At 39.9% G+C, this 18,554-nt stretch overlaps 1 protein-coding gene and 1 long non-coding RNA gene across 2 annotated transcripts; one reads left to right on the top strand and one right to left on the bottom strand.

Annotated features, from left to right (window-relative positions):
* Positions 1 to 6,036: 6,036 nt before the first annotated feature.
* LOC139935350 (uncharacterized) lies at positions 6,037 to 13,128 on the bottom strand. Its single transcript, XM_071929888.1, has 2 exons — positions 9,176 to 13,128; positions 6,037 to 8,419 (listed from the first exon to the last, which is right to left on the bottom strand). Exon 1 carries the CDS (start codon positions 12,472 to 12,474, stop codon positions 10,696 to 10,698), a length of 1,779 nt encoding a protein of 592 aa, XP_071785989.1. The 5' UTR covers positions 12,475 to 13,128; the 3' UTR covers positions 6,037 to 8,419; positions 9,176 to 10,695.
* A 1,683-nt stretch (positions 13,129 to 14,811) lies between these two features.
* LOC139935050 (uncharacterized) lies at positions 14,812 to 17,341 on the top strand. The gene is made up of 3 exons (XR_011785750.1): positions 14,812 to 15,224; positions 15,509 to 15,702; positions 16,079 to 17,341. It is a non-coding gene; the product is annotated as an uncharacterized lncRNA (long non-coding RNA).
* Positions 17,342 to 18,554: the final 1,213 nt, after the last annotated feature.

The following is an 18,554-nucleotide window of genomic DNA, read 5'->3' as shown; positions in this document are numbered from 1 at the left end:
CGACTTCACTGCATTAGCATGGTCTTTGACTCATGGGTTAGGTTTGGGGGAGAGTTGACGTTGTAGGTTCTGTGGTGAGAGTACATGTGTACTATACGTGAGTAACCTCACGATTGCTTTTTCCTGGTTATACCACGGCTCGTTTGTAGTTGCCGAAATAAATAAGAGCCCCAAGCGAATAAACGTCAAGACACTGACACCGCGAAGCCGTCTTAAAGAGATTATCACAGTCTGGGTTTGGGGTAGGCTACTTCCTGATCTGGATAGGTTTTCTCAATTCATTTCAAACTCAAGTCACTTTATTATCCACGAAGGGAAATTCATTTCGGCCTTTGATACAACAAATTTACAAAATTTACATAAAATTAGTATCTACCATAAAAAAAACACTACAAGCCACAAAAGTCTATACAAAAATATATACTACATGAAAAGCTGAATTAGAGGTAGAATAGCTATTTCTTTCCGTGGTATTCTCATTACGCTCGTAGAGCAAAACGAGAAGGGTGGTGTGCCGCGGCGTGGTTTTTACTTTATGCCGAACTTGGGTTGCATTTGTAAATGGAGGACTTTCTCGTTGTAGACAACCATTCTTCTTGTTGCGTGGATCTGTGAGTATTATCATCATTGTTTTTTTTTATGAGTGTTGGATCGTGATGAGTTGGCTGTGGCTTGACAGAAATGCAAGAGGAATCTTTTTGGAGAATACGAACTTTGAGAAACTGTTAACTCAGAACATGGAGAAAAGACGCTCACAAAATCTCATGTCTATAACAGTATGAGGCCTATATCTCCGTCTTTGCTCCATGGATGGAACAGGCTGGAGTGAATGTTGCACGAAAATGCAAGACGAGGTGTGGTCAGATGGTCAGACCATGGAGGAAAGAAAATATTTATTTCATTTCTCCATGGTTAGACCATTGGGTTTTAAAAGGACCATGGAGCGACGATAAGTGTTCGGTTTGAGCAAGGTTTCGGATGGTTCAGGAGGTTGGGGAGGGGTAATTGTAATTTGAAAGAAAACACCCTTGTTAGTTATGCAAGCAAGGGTTTTTTTTTTTCATTATATATTCTCTTGCAATTTTGATGACCATTTGGTAATTTTTTTCCTCTGTTATTTTATGCATAGGATACCAGGTAAGAACACATTGACAGTACCAAACGTTTCCAGTGCCTTTAATTAGCCCATTTTCGGCGCTCTATGTTTTTTCCCTCTGATTCTGATATTCTTTTATAATGTAGCCTGACGTGTAGTTAAAAAAAAAATACGTTGTCTGCGTGTCGATAAAAATATTTGTTTTAAAACATCCATTTTAATGTACTTCAGCTCAGCTATATAAAATGCAACGATTATAGTACTTCTTTTTAATCTCATCAAAAAAGGTACAGATTTCAAAGGAGGGGGCGGGACACAGGGACAATAAGTTATTAGTTTGTGTGTGACACATCCCCCTCGGCGACACTAGCTGCACACATTGAGCTCGATCATTGTCAACTGCTTGCCTTAGTTTTAGGTAACCGAGGTATAATTAGCTGATCATCGCAACGGTGGTGTCCACTATTTAATTAAGACACCGGAAACCTTTCGGTAATAGACCAGTGAGTCTTCTCACTTGGTGTATCTTAACATATGCACAAAATAACAATCCTGTGAAAATTTGAACTCGGGCCGTCGTAGTTGCGAGATAGTAATTGAAGAAAAAACACCTTTGTCACACGAAGTTGTGTATATTTGCTCGAACTCGACCTCCAAATCAAATTCTGAGGCCTCTAAATCAAATTCAACTATTTCAGTGAGAAATAACTTCTTTCTCGAAAACGGCATTACTTCAGTAGGAGCAGTTTCAAACTTTGATACATAACATCTCTCCATTAATCGCTAACAAGTAAGTTTTATTATTATTCATTGTTCCTTGATAAGCTTTTTTAATGTTTTGTCCTCTATTTTTGGTTTGTATGCTCGTGAGTTGATGTGAGTGCATATTATGTATGAAATAAAATAAAAAGTGCTTGCACTTAAAAAAAAAAGGAAAAAAAAGAAGTAAGTTTTATGCTAAAAATTATTTTGAGGTTAACAATAGCATCCAGTGCCTATAACCATGCATGGAGGTAGAGTTAGCTGATCATCTCAACGGTGGCGTGAGTACTATTTAAGCTGTTTAAATATTTGTTCTTAAACATCAACTTAAAGATTGATCCATTGTAATTTATAATAATGTAAGTGCCCAAATAATCATATCTCCAACAGAACAAAGGGGCGAGTTCTTAATCAAACAACTAACTATTATTATGCAGAGTTAAACGTTGGTATTATTGTCAATGTTTACTTTCGAGGGGATCAAAGGCACATGTGTGACTGATAAGATAACTCTTATCTTTCAGAGATGCAAGGGGAGAATGTTATATAGGCCAATATTAAAGTCACCTGGAAGTGGTATTTTGTCAAAATAAAGCTTTTGTCACTAAAATTATTTTTGATGAGTGGAATATGAATAAACAATTAACTAAGGTTTAAACAAAAGTTAGTTTCCATGTTATTTACAAATTTGGAAAAAAAAAACGACCCGAGAGGGCGCTGTTCGTGACGTCAATCGGGGCACGATGAATCGCATGCAGTGCCAACACAACACAGTGACCTGATTTGTTTCACGTTAGGCAAATGCTCTGTTAGGTTCGTTTTGTCTTTCAGGTACCTTCTTCGACTTCCCCACTAGCTGGAACAATTGTTGGGATGGAGTCATGTTTTAGAAAAGAACTTTTTTCTTCATGTGAAATTGTGTACTGACACCATCTTTAGTTGTTCTGCTGCATCAAGCAGCAATACACCTGGTCGACATTGCCGGGAAAAATGAAGAAAAAAAAACTTGTTCAAAACGTACAAACTCACGACTAGGACTTAAATGTACTTGCACGTACGTGTGTTCGATGCTTGATCGAGGCAAAGTCCTCCTCGATTGACGTCACAAAAGGGGTAGGCGGAGTCACCCCCACATAACTTTATTTAGTTTTTAAACATATAAATCGTTAAAGACAATTACTAAAAAAAATATGTTATTGTTCAGGAACATATTGTACTCTAATGTTTGAAATTTATATATATATTTCCAAGTGACTTTAAAGACACTATTCGTAACTACTTATGAGTTCAAATTTACACAGGTGTTTTTTAATGCATTTGTTGAGATACACCAAGTGAGAAGACAGGTCTTTGACAATTACCAATAGTGTCCACTGTGGACATTACCAATAGTGTACACATGGTCAGACCATAATCAGACCATAGAGCATGATTAGACAGTTAATTATTAATTTTGTGCAGAATATAAACATTGGTTTTGTTTCAATGTTTTTTGTCGTGCAGATCAAAGGCACACGGTTGAACTGATAAGATAACTCGAATCTATCTTGGATTCAAGTGGGAAATATTTATAGGCTATAGAAGACCATGCAAGTCTGGCAATTTTTCAACGAATGGTAAATGACCCTTTAATTTTCACGCGAACTCTCTGCATGAAATAAGGCGAGTCTCTTGTGTACATTTGTTATGCGTGAATTACTTGTGCATTACTATGCGTGAATTACTTAGGGGCATGTCATGCTGTCCCATCGATTCCCCTCATGGGACATCAACGTGGGTTGTAGTAGGATTATTCAAAAGAGGGCGCTATCAGAGGAAGCTTTAACACAGTTTGCCATTTATTGGGGGACAGAATCCTGGGGGATATTCCCATGCCACAACGGGTCAGCCGTCGATTTCACAAAACTCTTCCTAACTTAGGATTAATCTTAGAACTTAGGACGAGTTCAGTTCCGTATCCAAAGACGTAGGACGCAATGAACCCATCAAGTTAGGACGGGTTACTCTTCCTAACACGAGTTAATATACCTATGGAGGAAGGAATATAGATATACCCCTGCAATAAGGATTCTGTATTATCTTTAAGATTGATCCTAGCGTTTCTTGAAATCGGTTGCAAGTGCTCACCGAGGAATATGTAGCGGGCATATCACGTGCCCGAAGTGTGTAATCAGAGTTTCAGGCTGAGAAGAGTTAAAATGACAGGGGGCGGTATTCTTCTCATCACAGGACACACTGGGTATAACGTTCGATTAGCTTCACCGCTGTGTCGATCCCGCAGTGCTCACTCGGGTGAGCCCCCGATTAATCACTCGCCCTCTCGTGGTGACTTCATGGACTTCGGGCCAACCCTAGTATACAAATATTGACTGCTTCGAGTGCTATGGTTAAAACTATGACTCCCGAGGTGATCCACGGAGCGTTCTATTTTCCCGAGGCGAAGCCGAGGGAAAATAGAACGCTCCGGGGATCACCGAGGGAGTCATAGTTTTTAACCATTGCACGAGTAAAAGCAGTCAATATTTGTTTTATAACACCCCAAACATTTCTAAAACCTGTATTATTATTATTAAGTTACAGACCTGAATGCTACAATCCACGGACGACGCGAACACAGATTGCAAACACTTTTACCTACTGTGTTGCATGTGGTGTCGGACAATCTGAAATGGTTACAGACTATTAATTTATCATCCTCGTACACGCAACGGACGTCTGGGTAATGCACGCCGTGTGCTAGTCTGTCGGACTAGCGCACGGCGCCATGTGCTAGTCTTCGGACTAGCGCATGGCAAACCGACGCTCTATCACACGGTCGTCGTCTAGCAAAACTAAGACATGTCATGTGACGCGCTCTAAACCAATGAGCAGGCACAATACTTGCAAGGGGTGTTATAAAGTCCACTAGCAGGGTACTTGGGGCTGATCCGGGTGAGCCCCCGAATGACGTCAAAGTTATTCGATACTGGGGCAGACCGGGGTTGACCCGGGGAAGCTAATCCGGATAAAACTAAATCATACTTTCTCCACATTACGATCAGAGCATACTGATCGAAACCTCGAGTTGAAACCAACGGTTCTTTTCAGAACCACCCCAACTCATTTAGAGACGGCAATTACATAATGTTACCGCAAACCTTTCCATATCGTATTTCCACCATGCAAAGTTTCAAATCCTACATATCAATGAGTGTTGTTCTTACACTGTGTCTTTGAATCGTGTATAGGGACCTATACTGTCGTGGTAAATGTATGTAGTGGGCCTATATGCATGAAAGCCTTGTTCCTCCATTAAGCCTACATAATAGTCAATAATGGGCGTTTCAAATACTGCGCCGGTATCGCATCAGTTATTTCCTCTATGCAATACTATCCGGAGGACATTACTGCATATGCCGGACGGTTTTGCATATGCAATCGTGTCCGCCCGGGCGTTTTTGGATAATGGCGGACACATTTGCACATGCAGTTGTGTCCGCCCCAGTGCAAAACCGTCCTTGCAGTAAATTAAACGCCCTTGGTCGACGGAACACGTTTGCCTGTTTTTTTTTACAGGCTAACTTAGTGCATGTCATCTATGACATTAGAAATGTTCGGCCGTTGGGTATTCGTTGCAGTCATAAAATACGTGTGAATATTCATGCTGCGTTACGTAGGTTCAGTGCATGCACGCTCGCTTACGCTCGCACATACATGTACAGTCATGTACATATCCAATGGACGGTTTTTGCATAGCCCCGGACACGATTGCATATGCAAAAGTGTCCGGAGCGGACAGTATTGCATGGCGGACACAATTGCATCTGACACCGGCGCCCATGACATGTTAGACTTTCTTCAAGTCCCGCTCTCGTGTGCGAGGTCCCCACGCACATCGCTGGTTCTCGAGGTTTAAATACAACTTATCGTGGCGCGAGTTTGTCGTATTATTTACTGCTCAACAACGAACCTGCAATTTAAACCCATTATACACTTTCGGAACAGAAAAAAAACCACCAAAAAACCCACAGATTTACAAATAACTTACAGGGTTTACAGAAGGTAATGGTGAAAGACTTCTCTTGAAATATTATTCAATGAAATGCTTTACCTTTTCAGAAAACATTAATCGTAATCACTTTAAAGGCAGCGGACACTATTGGTAATTGTCAAAGACTAGCCTTCACAGTTGGTGCATCTCAGCATATGCATAAAATAACAAACCTGTGAAAATTTGAGCTCAATCGGTCATCGAACTTGCGAGATAATAATGAAAGAAGAAAACACCCTTGTCACACGAAGTTTTGTGTGTGTTTAGACCTCAAGTTCTAAATCTGAGGTCTTGAAATCAAATTCGTGGAACATTTCTTCTTTCTCGAAAACTATGGCATTTCAGAGGGAGCCGTTTCTCACAATGTATAATACCACCAACCTCTCCCCATTACTCGTCACCAAGAAAGGTTTTATGCTAATAAATATTTTGAGTAATTACCAATAGTGTCCACTGCATTTAAGATTTATTGGCAATGAACCCTTTGTTAGAAGCCTAAAGAAGCTTTCGATAGTATAAAACATTTTGAGAAACATTTCACTTCGAAGTAATGTGGTTATGTAACCATAAACATTTATGCCCCCGGCCACAATAAAAATGTGAATCAGAAAGGCGTTACCCATCCAGACTATTTGGAATTATTCTTTCTACTGAGTTGACATAATATTTGTTTCGGATTTTTGGTGATATCTAAAAAGCAACATTTTGAAATGAAGTTTTTACATGTTAGTCATGTTATATACATCTATAGGATTCATAAATCAAAATCAGAGGTAAACTTTTGCCTTCATTATTTTAAGCAACAACGTTAACAATATAATGTGGTGAATGCAACAAGTTACAACTGAATTTTGGGCCGAGGCTGAACCGGAAAGTGGTTAAAGGCACTGGACACTTTTGGTAATAATTGTCAAAGACCAGTCTTCCAACTTGGTGTATCTCAACATTATATGCACAAAATGACACACCTGTGAAAATTTGAGCTCGATTGACCGTCGGAGTTGCGAGATAACTACGAAAGAAAAAACACCCTTGTCAGCCGAAGTTGTGTGCTTTCAGATGCTTGATTTCGAGACCTCAAAAAAACTAATTCTAAACTTGAGGTCTCGAAATCAAATTCGTGGAAAATTACTTCTTTCTCGAAAACTACGTCACTTCAGAGGGAGCCGTTCCACACAATGTTTTATATCCAACCAACCTCTCCCCATTGCTCGTTGCCAAGTGAGATTTTATTCTGATAATTATTTTGAGGAATTACCAACAGTGTTCACTGCCTTTACAAACTTGATTTTAAAGTTTAGCTCAGATTTTGAGTCATGTTGACTGTTTTCTCGGTCATTTTGTTACGGATTCCAGGTCATACTGATCCAGAAATAGGTCAGACCCTTGGGGACCGGGGGCCGATTTTTACAAAAAGCTACGATTGACCTAGACTTGTTGACAAGTCGTTAATTGTCTGTCGCGATAGTCGAGTTGTGCCGGTGACTCAATTCAAGTGGTAATAATATAATTTTATTGGCAATTGCTACTCTTAGGATGAATTTTGACTTCTGATCGAGTTACACAAGCGTCCTTGCCCCCAACTATATTAAATCAAACTGAATGGTGGCACATTGTTGTGAACCCTTTTTTTCACAAAAAGAGAACTCAAGGTTTTGTTAGTGCTCAGGGAGACGATAAGATCATTTTACTGTGACGGCGGCGTCGTTGTTATTGTTGTTCAAAAATTGTGGAATACAACAAACATGTTAAACTATATTTCAACTCTGCTAATGGATGGTGTAAACGCAATCATGCGATGTCACATGATGTTGGTTATTATTTTTCACCAGTGACCACACAATGTAGTCACGTTTTGCTTCCAGACAGCACCTTTGTTTGTTGAAAAAAAAATTGAACGAAAACAAAAATGGAAAGCTCACTGTGGGTCACTGGAAAGGGCAAGGACACACACTAAGTATAGAAAGTGCATGTCTGAATAGGCCCTTCCACAAGTTCAGAAGATGGAAATTGTCGATGCAAGTCATCGACAATTTAGCTAAACAGGGTGTCAAAAAAAAAAACTTCACACTTTTGAAATGGCTACCGAAAAAAAAGCATGGATGATTCTGGGTGAAATGGTAATACATATGGATATCTTTATGGACTCAACTTTCATAATGACATCAAAAAGTCAAAAATTAATCTATGATTGGGTGAGCACTGCTCTAATATGTCACGGGTGTGAAAATAAGTTTGCTCAGTAATTAGCCTTCCTATTTGTGAGAGGTAAGTCCTCCGGAGCTGAAAAAATTCACTCCAAGATGTCAGCTGTTTATTCTTCAGTGAGCATGAATTGTTTTCGGACTTTTTGGTGTCATATATAAGTTGAACCATAAGTTGTCCATATCTAAACCTTTTCCCCCAGAATCATATTTTTTTTAAATTTATTCTGCAGCCATTTAAAAAGTGTGTAGGTTTTTTTCTGAGAAAAAGCGTTTAAAAGCGTTAGTTATGAAATGATTGGAAAGATGTTAAAAGGAACACGTTGCCTTGGATCGGTCGAGTTGGTCTCTAAAAAGCGTTTGTAACCGTTTTTTATAAAATGCATATGGGTAGAAAGATGATGTAAAAGTAGAATACAATGATCCACACAAACATACCTCGAAATTGCACGGTTTTCCTTTTACTTCGTCGACTAACACGTCAGCCATTTATGGGGGTCAAAATTTTGACTCCCATAAATGGCCGACCATGTTAGTTCGCACAGTAAAAGGAAAACCACGCAATTTCGAGCCAAACTTGTGTGGATCATTGTATTCTACTTTTAAAACATCTTTCTAACCATATGCATTTTATATAAAAAACGGTTACTAAACGCTTTTAATAGACCAACTCGTCCGATCCAAGGCAACGTTTTCCTTTATAGGAACACGTTGCCTTGGATCGGTCGAGTTGGTCTTTAAAAAGCGTTCTTTAACCGTTTGTTATAAAATCGATATGGTTAGAAAGATGTTGTTAAAGTAGAATACAATGATCTACACAATATGCCTTGAAATTGCGTGGTTTTCTTTTTACCTCGTCGACTAACACGGTCGGCCATTTATGCGAGTTAAATTTTTGACTCGCATAAATCGCCGACCGTGTTAGTTCGCGACGTAAAATGAAAACCGTGCAATTTTGAGTGATACTTGTGTGGATCATTATACTCTACTTTTAAAACATCTTTCTAACCATATGCATTTCATAACAAAGGGTTCAAACGCTTTTTTTTAGACCAACTCGTCCGATCCAAGGCAACGTGTTACTTTAATGCTTCGTTTTTGAAAGGGCAAGGGTACATGCATTTTCTCCTTGGTAAAAGGCAACCCTGAGGATTTGTTGTTTTGTTTTTGAAATTTATAGTATCATTCGAAAAAATATTTCAACGGTAGAATATATTGATTCACAAAGTATAAATGGTGTGTCTTTTTATGTACATAACGCGGTCCGCTATAAACCAAAGGTTTGACCCCACAAAATGGCTGGCCGTATCTTCCACTGGTGGTAGTGATTAAAGGCAGTGGACACTATTGATAATTACTCCAAATAATCACTAGCATAAAACTTTACTTGGTAATGAGTAATGGGGAGAGGTTGATAGTATAAAATATTGTGGGAAACGGCTGCAATATAGTTTTCGAGAAAGAAGTAATTTCCCACGAATTTGATTTCGAGATCTCAGATTTAGAACTTGAGGTCTCGAAATCAACCATCTAAACGCATACAACTTCGTGTGACAAGGGTGTTTTTGCTTTCATTATCATCTCGCAAGTTCGATGACAGATTGAGCTAGTTTTTTCACAGGTTTGTTATTTTTTGCATATGTTGAGATACACAAACTGTGAAGGCTGTCTTTGAAAATTGCCAATAGTGTCCATTGCCTTTAACAACACGGTTTCAGTTCTCGCCGCAAAAGAGAAAGAAACTGTGTATGCCATTTTTAAAGCCAGATGACCCATAAACACACAATTAATCTTTATAAAATAGGCCATACAGTCCAAATGTACAAGCCCCATCTTAAAATACAAGAAACCGCGTAAAGTTTAGAAATAAATCAAGCTGCCAATAATAATATGGACTATATGAAGGTATATAGTTTACCTGTTACTATAATGCAAGGTTTTATGATGGTTGCAGAGTGTGACTTTGTTTTTCTGTTCTACGAAATTACCACTGTACAATGGGTTCAAAAATGGAAATCTTTTACCCAAAGAAATCTGTAATTTTCTTGAGGGTACTTAAACAGCATAACAGAAAAACAATTGATGACGTCACTGCCCGAGTTTTTGCCAACCCAGATTGGAAAACTATAGAAAGTGCAATCAAGAATAGATCGCTATTTTTTGTAACAATGTAACATTTGTTGATTTTGTTTAAAACAAAACAACTAACTATGAGAGGTTTTTTATTCAAGTGAAAGTTTGCAGAAAATAATGAATTTTGTTTAAACATCATTTTACGATTTAGTGTTTTTCTAACATTCGGCCGACCATGCCAACCAAGGCGGTTTGTTTATCAACCAAAAGAAAGGTCTATACGGAGAATAAGATAAAAGATGGCTAAAGCCCGGTTCATACTTCCTACGAATGAAGATGCATACGACTTTTGATGTCACAGGGCTGTTTTCTCAACAAATGTTTCGCAGGAGTTGAGCACATTTCAACTGTCGCAGCTAGAATTAATCGTCGCAAATTAATTGTGACGTAAAAACTCGTATTTCATTTGCAGGAATTATGAACCGGGCTTAAGTCCTTAGGCAAGGCAAGTAGAGATCAATCTGCACAGATCAATCAATAACTGAATATTCGGGAATGGGGTCACCCCGCTCAGCAACAACCAATTCCACATTAAGTCGATCGATGCCCTGCCCACGAGTTCCTCTGATCACCACGTCCATAATGTCGACAGGCTGTCGACTGATCGACGGAAAAAAGTCCGAGAGTTTGAGCACAAAGTTGGGCAACTCGACCTGCCTCTCGGCAGCGTCCTGCCCGCTGGAGTCCACGACGTTCATCGGGAGGAGACGCCTCTTGACCGAGCTCGTCGGACTCTCGTCGTTGTTGGTGGCGTGCATGGCGCGAACCTCTCTGCTCGCTGCAACTTCCCCGTTGTGGTCAATCTCGTATGCAAACTTGAAGGCCAGACTCACAGAACTCGTTCCTTCCGTTGGAGGGCGACTTGACGCCTCCTTCATTTCACCGTTGGTCAAGCACTGCATCTGGTTTTTAACCCCTGCATTTTTCTGAAGGTTCTTCGCGGGTGATGATGTTGAGCTAGTCGTTGCTTGGTTGGAAGAGGTTATATTGTTTGTCTGCTGTTCACTTTTGACAAAAAGTGATCGGTCCAAGACCTCCTTTCGAAGGGTGAGTTGCCGAGGCGCGATCGGTACCGGTGTGCTGTCGAGCATGGGACCAGACAGTGCGACGAATTCGGGATGGTCGCCGTCGTCGAGCACACAACAATCACTTTCATCTGGCTCAACCTCCTCATCTTTGATAACAACTTGTGATTTTGTAATATGTATTGGCACTGTCGAGTAGACCGGCGCGTTGTTTATGGCGTCAAGCCGGGGCCGCTTGGTGTAAGCTTCCTCAGACTCGGAGTTAGCAGACGACTCTCCGGAAACCGAATACTCGGTGTGGTACTCCACAACGTTTGGCGGCTGCCGGAGGCGGCGTGAGGATCTGGCTTTTTTCGGTACATACTGACTGGTGGAGGGGGCCATTTCTGGTTGAACGACAAGAGTTACGTCGTCATCAGAACCGGACTGAATGCAAAACGGGGCAGCGTGTTGCGGCGGTGATGAGGACGTGAGGGACGGTGGGTCGAGTAGCTTCGAGATGGCAAGGATCTGATACCGTTGCATCTGGGTCCTGGTGGTGCTACGGTCGGCGGGTTGATTCTGGGGTCGGTCTGCGATTCTGTTGGGTAGAATCCACGAGCGCGTTCTCTCTCTGGTGAGCTCCTCATCGATCCCAGCTCGAAACAGAATCGCGAACACGTAACTCTTGATGGACTGCGGGGTGAAATAGTCATAGAGCCCGGCGTCTTTGATCATGTCCGTCAGGTAGTGACTCAGCGTGTTGATCCCAATGGGGCTGTTGGAGAACTGGATGGTTTTTTGGTAGTTCGTCGTCGGCCAGATGGGCCTGCGGAAAAACTCTCCCTTGGCGGGGATGAATGTCATGTACAAGGACATGATTTTGTACACGCTGTAGGGGTTGGCCGGATCTTCGTAGTGTTGAATGCTCCGGGTAAGTTCTCGTGGTCGGTTGACGGAATTCGCATTGTCGATGAACCCGACGTACTTCCCGATGTCGTCCTCTCCCAACCAGAACTGCTCCGCCCGGAGGTCACGGGTGGCGTTCCTGGAGTACACCCCGAAGGCTTTTAAGAAGTAAAAGTACACAGCTCTGCTGAGTCCCAGGGAGTCGATGAGATTGAGAACGTTTCTATCCCACAGTAGTTTCTCTGTTTCGAGCGTCAGTGCCTCGACGGGTCCACGCCGTCTGGGCGGCACGGGAGGGGTTGGTTCTTGGGACGGCGAATCACTGTTGCCATCCATGTCGACCCACTTGGAACTTTGTCACAACTGCTTAAGGATCAAAACTCAAATTGATGCAATAATGTTTTGTTTGTGACGAGTTTACTAATAGAAGTCTTTGTGTGCAGTGATTTTACTTCACGGACCTGGTTGTAACGGTATGAATGTAACAACGCAGAGTCAAATGCCACGGTCAAAACGGCCAACCGTTTGTATAAAAATGCTCCTCCAACCATAGAATAAGATGCTCCAACCCAGCGTGCACACAACAATTATAAGCACGTATGCAGAGTCTACATGTACATGTATGTTTGGCGTACATGTATGTAGGCCTACATGTACTTAATGGAGGTCAGTGTTTGTAGCAGTGCCTTTGTCTCAGCATGTTCCAGCCATCAGTACATTAAGTGCACGTTCGCCAATTACAGTAGTTACCAGACTTCCGGAAGAGGGCTATTACAATAATCTTGAGAAAATTATCCAATCTCTGATCATGCTCTGATGTACAGTATATTGCTCACAAAGGCAGGCTGTGAGACACATTGAACGGCAATCTTGAATGCTGCAACATACGGACGACTGTCTATTCCACAGCCGTCTTCAAGCTCTTTATGGCATGAATGCTAAATTATATGCACCCAACGCTGTATACAATCCCAAGCCATTCATTCTGATGTGGCCATGCTTGTGTTTACGTGCAGTGCCACACAGCAGACATGCACGGGATATTGCGATCACGGCATTGTGTGTAGCCGTGCTTGGTACGGCCATAGTGAAATTATTGTTTGTGTCTCGTCTGCGCCCGTGTTGAATTTTTCCTCCCACACTGGAAAATGTTATGGTTCCTTATTTCAAAGTGCCGCGCATTGAACTACCGTAAAAAACTGTCCCCAACAATGTCTAATACAGTAGCTTTATTCATTTGAGTAATGTACTTATTTTCCACTAAAAGTGTCTATGTGAATAACTTACTTATAAAATAAAAAATACAAAATCCATTCATAACCATTTTTTTAATTCAGTAAACATTACAAATCCATGCATAAAACGTGCATACAAATTGGAGAGAAACCTCTGAATCATATTAAAGGTACTATGATCGCGATAACACAGAAGGGTAGTTTAAACGTAGGCCTAAATTTTGAAACAATTGAACTCCGATCCGCGGCAGTGAAGTTAGTAATAACGAGAAGTCCCCTCGATCCTTACACGTAAAGCAATTGGACACTTTCGGTAAACAGTATTGTCCAAAGGCCCACACTTTGTGTATCACAACTTATATATAAAATAGCAAACCTGTGAACATTTAGGCTCAATCGGTAATCGGAGTCAGAAGAAAATAACGGGAAAACCCACCCTTGTTTCCGCATGTTTCGCTGTGTCATTACATGTGTTTACTATAAATCCGTAATTCTCGATGTCGAGAATTGATAATTGTTTTAACGTTTTCTCAAAAAGTAAAGCATTTCATGGAATAATATTTCAAGGGAAGTCTTTTACCATTACCTTCTGTTAACCCTGTAAGTTTTTTGTAAATCTGTGAACTTTTTTTTTCCGTTCGGAAAGTGTATAATATGGCGTTCGAGGGGCATGGGCCTCCAGGCCGGAAGTTTCCTTCCGCTCCTGCATGTAGCTAGTAGGAAGGACACATTATTTTTCAGAACTAAAGTTGTCTCCGAAATTCTGAAATCAACTCCGCAATTTTAATATGTCAAGACAATTGTTTAAAGAAATAGCCCCGGTAATTACTCAAAATAATTGTTAGCATTAAAACTTACTTGGTAACGAACAATGAAGAGTTGTTGATAGTTTTTTTTTTTTAGGCATAAGTAATTTTTGCATTTAAGGTCACAAATATGGCCATCGGAATCCACCCTTTCACCGTGTCACATAGAGGCCTACCACCCGTTTGTCCTCCCTACTTTGCTCTGTTTGGTTATTTACCACCTAGTTGTTTGTACATGTAATTTCTCTGATTGGCTCATACAAAATTGTCGCTTTTCTGCCGGGGTGGGGGTGGGGGGCGGCGGGGAGGGGCAGTTACCAATCTTAGCGTGTTGACAAACATTCCGTGTGTTCGGGGTACACATAATAAGGGATTCGGGTGTTTTGATGGCAGAGAGTAAAAACGTCCGTCGTCCGAAGGGAGAACAGTGGTTAAGTTTTTATCATTAGGTGTTCGGGCCAACAGCCCGGAACACCTCTTATTTTTGTTCGTTTTTTTTTTTCTTTTTAGGTGTTCCGGGCTGTTGGCCCGAACACCTAATCGGTGATGACAATATTGTGACCTTTACTTTAGGTCGAAAAAGGCGCACGTTTAAGTTGACCAACAGTGACAACGCCCGATAGTGAAACTGTAGACATACACATGTACGAACGTGCGCCTACACATTGCATGCGTCTTGGCGTGTCTTCTGTGCACGTTTGACATGTCACAGTTCATCGTACTTTTAACAATGGCGGCACAAGGCTGCTGAAATGAGTTCTCTCAACCTGTGCTATGTTTGGCGTCAAATTGTTCCCTCTTCGCCCTTCTGGTGGCTTTATGGTGATTATAGAATTGAAGACTTAGTTTCACTGAGATGTCCACCTGCTTCAGTGATTCGTATCACTTTTATTATATGAGAAAATTCAAGCAGAAAAAGGATTGACATTGGTCATGTTTTGATCATACACTGAATGATATGAACGGACGTGATATCGGCTTGTCAAGGGCGTTTCAGACCGGCACTCACGGCAGTGTTTATCGGCGCGACACGGTGAATACAACGGTAAGCTTCGTTTCAACATAATCACTTTTCAAACTGAATGTGTCAAGTAGGGGGGATTGGTATAATTGTTGGCTCTGTCACTAGTGTCAGAAAATGGTCAGATTTGATGAATGTGTTCCATCAACTATCAATAATATTAATTATGATGCCATAATTGTTACAACCTTTCGATGAAGTTTCCCCAAAGGTTAATTATTCACTTCCAAAGCAGTATGGGCACCTTCCACTTATTAAATTATAATCTTGAAATGTTTTAAGTCTTGAATTTATTTATTTTTTGCCAGTTAGTACAGTGATCAAGGAACATATGGAACAGAGTCTGATGGCGGGATGAGAGTCTGATGACTGGGTCAGGACTGGTCCACAGAAAGGAGTTGAAGCTGTCATTAGCCATCTTCAGTCTTCACTGCTCCTGTCAGTTGTCCACTATGATTATACCTGGCCAAAATCATGATTATGGATGGTCTTTTCTTAAGAGGTAAATTTACAGTTGTTTATTGAAAGTTCAAAATGACACAAATTATTTTGCAAGGTAGAACATTTCCAAATGAATTGAAATAAAACTTCTGGTTGAGCCCATTTTCCTTGTTATTCATTGCATTTTTTGTTGGTATGGATAACATGACTTTGCGTAACTAATACTGTGAGACTTTCTATTCAAAGAAATTTACATATTTTAGAAACATTCTAAACATAAGTTATTGTAAATTTGTTCATGCATTTAAAATATTGTGCTACGATTCTTATAGTGTTTAATATATGTTTTTTTTTTTTTGAGACTTGGTAGGTTATGAAAAAATGTCTGAAGAAATTTTCATCAAGTTATACTCTGTTTATTGTTTTTTCTTCATCAGAATACAGCACATCCAGTACTGCAGTGGTCTACGGTGAAAATTGTGGCACTTGCTGTCATCTTCCATTCCTTATTTCCCTGCCGAGTCACTGTATGATGCACCATGGAGGTAGAAATAGTATTTGACTCAGTTTTTTTAATAGTCTAACTTCATAAGAGGCTTAGACTTGCATGTTTATGATGTGCCTTTGTATTGCATAACTATTCCAAACAAGTGTCTTCTCAGGTTTAATTTTTGTCTCAAGTCTAAATAAACAAAACGTTCTGTACGGTAACCAATATTTAAAAATCAAGCAAGCCATTTATAAACTGCAACTGAAAGCTTACACAATGCTTGACTTAGTTGAATGTTATCATCATCAAGTGTAATGAAAATCATTGTTCATCCACCGATACGTAATGAGAATCCAAATTTATTTGAAATCCTTTGAACATTTCTAATAATAGCTTAATAATGTCAACTTGAACAACATAGCTTGTGTGAACTTGTGATTTAAATAAACAAAGAATGAGTTTTCATTAAACAATAAAGTAGCTTTTAATAGTGAATGGCATACTTGATATATTTTTGTGTGTATTTGAAAGCCTCTTATCGAGATTTGCATCCAAGATGAAAGGGAACTCACAAAATTTATGCTATGTATTAAATGACAATATTGAACCTCTGCCCTTTCAAATATATATTTGATGATGTCGTCAATTTACACACCACCCTCTTGTGACAGTGCTTGATACTTTAAATATCATATCTCCTGAACTGCATGTCATAAAGTCGTAATATTTGTGCTGTCTTGTAGCTTACAACACAGGTGATGTTTTGTTCAAATGCATGACTCCACGTTCACGTTTCCTTCTAGTCCAAACAGGAAGTTCAAATATTAGAAATCATATTTCCTGAACCACATGTCATGAAATCTTAATCTTTGTGCTGCTTGCTAGCTTAATACACGTTTGACATTTTATTCCCGAAGCATGACCCACTTTGACCTTTCCTTCCGGTCCAAACAGGAAGTTCTAACTATACGAAACTCTATCCTCTGGTCAAGGTTCTCGTAACCTGATTTTGCCATTAGCTTTGTCAGTCTTTCAACCAGCCGTGCATGCAAACCCCGCTATCAATCAAACGTCAGGCTTTTTAAAACTTTTGCTAAAGTGTGTACGTTGTTAGGCACGCCACAAAACAGTAATAGCACCAAATTCCACTCAATGCAAAATCTCTCGCGTTGACTTTAACACTGACCCCATTGATAGCCGAACACCTCGTGTTTGTTTGGACAAACACTAAGTTCTAGTTAGGTGTTCGGACTCGAGTCCGAAGACCTCTTGTTTTTGTTCGGGTTTTTTTTTTTTTCTTTTTTTTTTTTTTAGGTGTTCGGACTCGAGTCCGAAGACCTCTTGTTTTTGTTCGGTTTTTTTTTTTAGGTGTTCGGACTCGAGTCCGAAGACCTCTTGTTTTTGTTCGGTTTTTTTTTTTTTAGGTGTTCGGACTCGAGTCCGAAGACCTCTTGTTTTTGTTCGTTTTTTTTTTTTTTTTTTTTTTTTTTTTTTTTTTTTACTTCGTCTTCTTCTCCGTGGTTTTTGTCCGCTAACAAAGACATACTTGCTAAACTCACATAAACTTGAAACTTCACACATAGTTAGATATTTATTAGTAGATGAAACCGTTTTAGTTTCGTCATGATGACGTCATCAGGTGTCGAATTACAAGGTTTTTAGGTTCAAAAAGTGACCATTTGCTTTTCGCTATATGTCTTCGAATTTTATAGTTATGATATTCATAATTACGCATCTGATAGATCAAGACTGGGACTACATTTGAAAAGTTAACGTCAAAATCGTATGACCCCTCCTTCCGTTCGTACCGGAAGGTCAAAGTTTGCAATTGTATATTTTTCTTCAAAAATACATCTCCGTTCCTTGCCCTCTAACAAAAGCACACTTTCCAAACCTGTATGAACTTCTAACTTCACACATAGTTATATATTTATCAGGAGAAGAAACCGTTTGAGTTACGTCACGATGACGTCATCAATTCTTGAGTTATGAATTTTCAAAGTTTATTATTTCAAAAAATCATAACTTTTGATCTACATGATGGGTTGTTACAATCGACACATCATCGGAAAGTTCGTTAAAAACTCCGTAAATGCCTCGCAGACATGATCCCATTTTGATCTCGTCTTCTGGTTCAAAATCGAGTTTGAAAATTCATAATTTCATGTATAAAGAACTACAAATTTCCCCATTGGTTGTGCGTAACACGTGTGTCGTACACGTGTAGTGTATAAGGCATCATTTATTTGGTGGCATGCTGCCAAGTTTATTGTACTCTGTGCCATAGCGTGATATGCATAGAGCTATATAGCTCTATTATTTAGAGCTGTGTAGCTCTATTTACGCAGAACGCTGCGAAAACGATTTACTCTCAATCTTCGGCGTCAAATTGTTCAAATGTTACCCTTCTGATGGCTTAGTGG

This window comes from Asterias amurensis, chromosome 3 (assembly GCF_032118995.1).
Source record: "Asterias amurensis chromosome 3, ASM3211899v1".
Classification (NCBI taxonomy): Eukaryota; Metazoa; Echinodermata; class Asteroidea; order Forcipulatida; family Asteriidae; genus Asterias; species Asterias amurensis.
This window is presented reverse-complemented; position numbering and strand designations above follow the sequence as displayed.

Coding starts and splice junctions, on each gene's coding strand:
- LOC139935350 (XM_071929888.1), bottom strand. CDS start 12,474: ATGGATGGCAACAGTGATTCGCCGTCCCAAGAACCAACCCCTCCCGTG.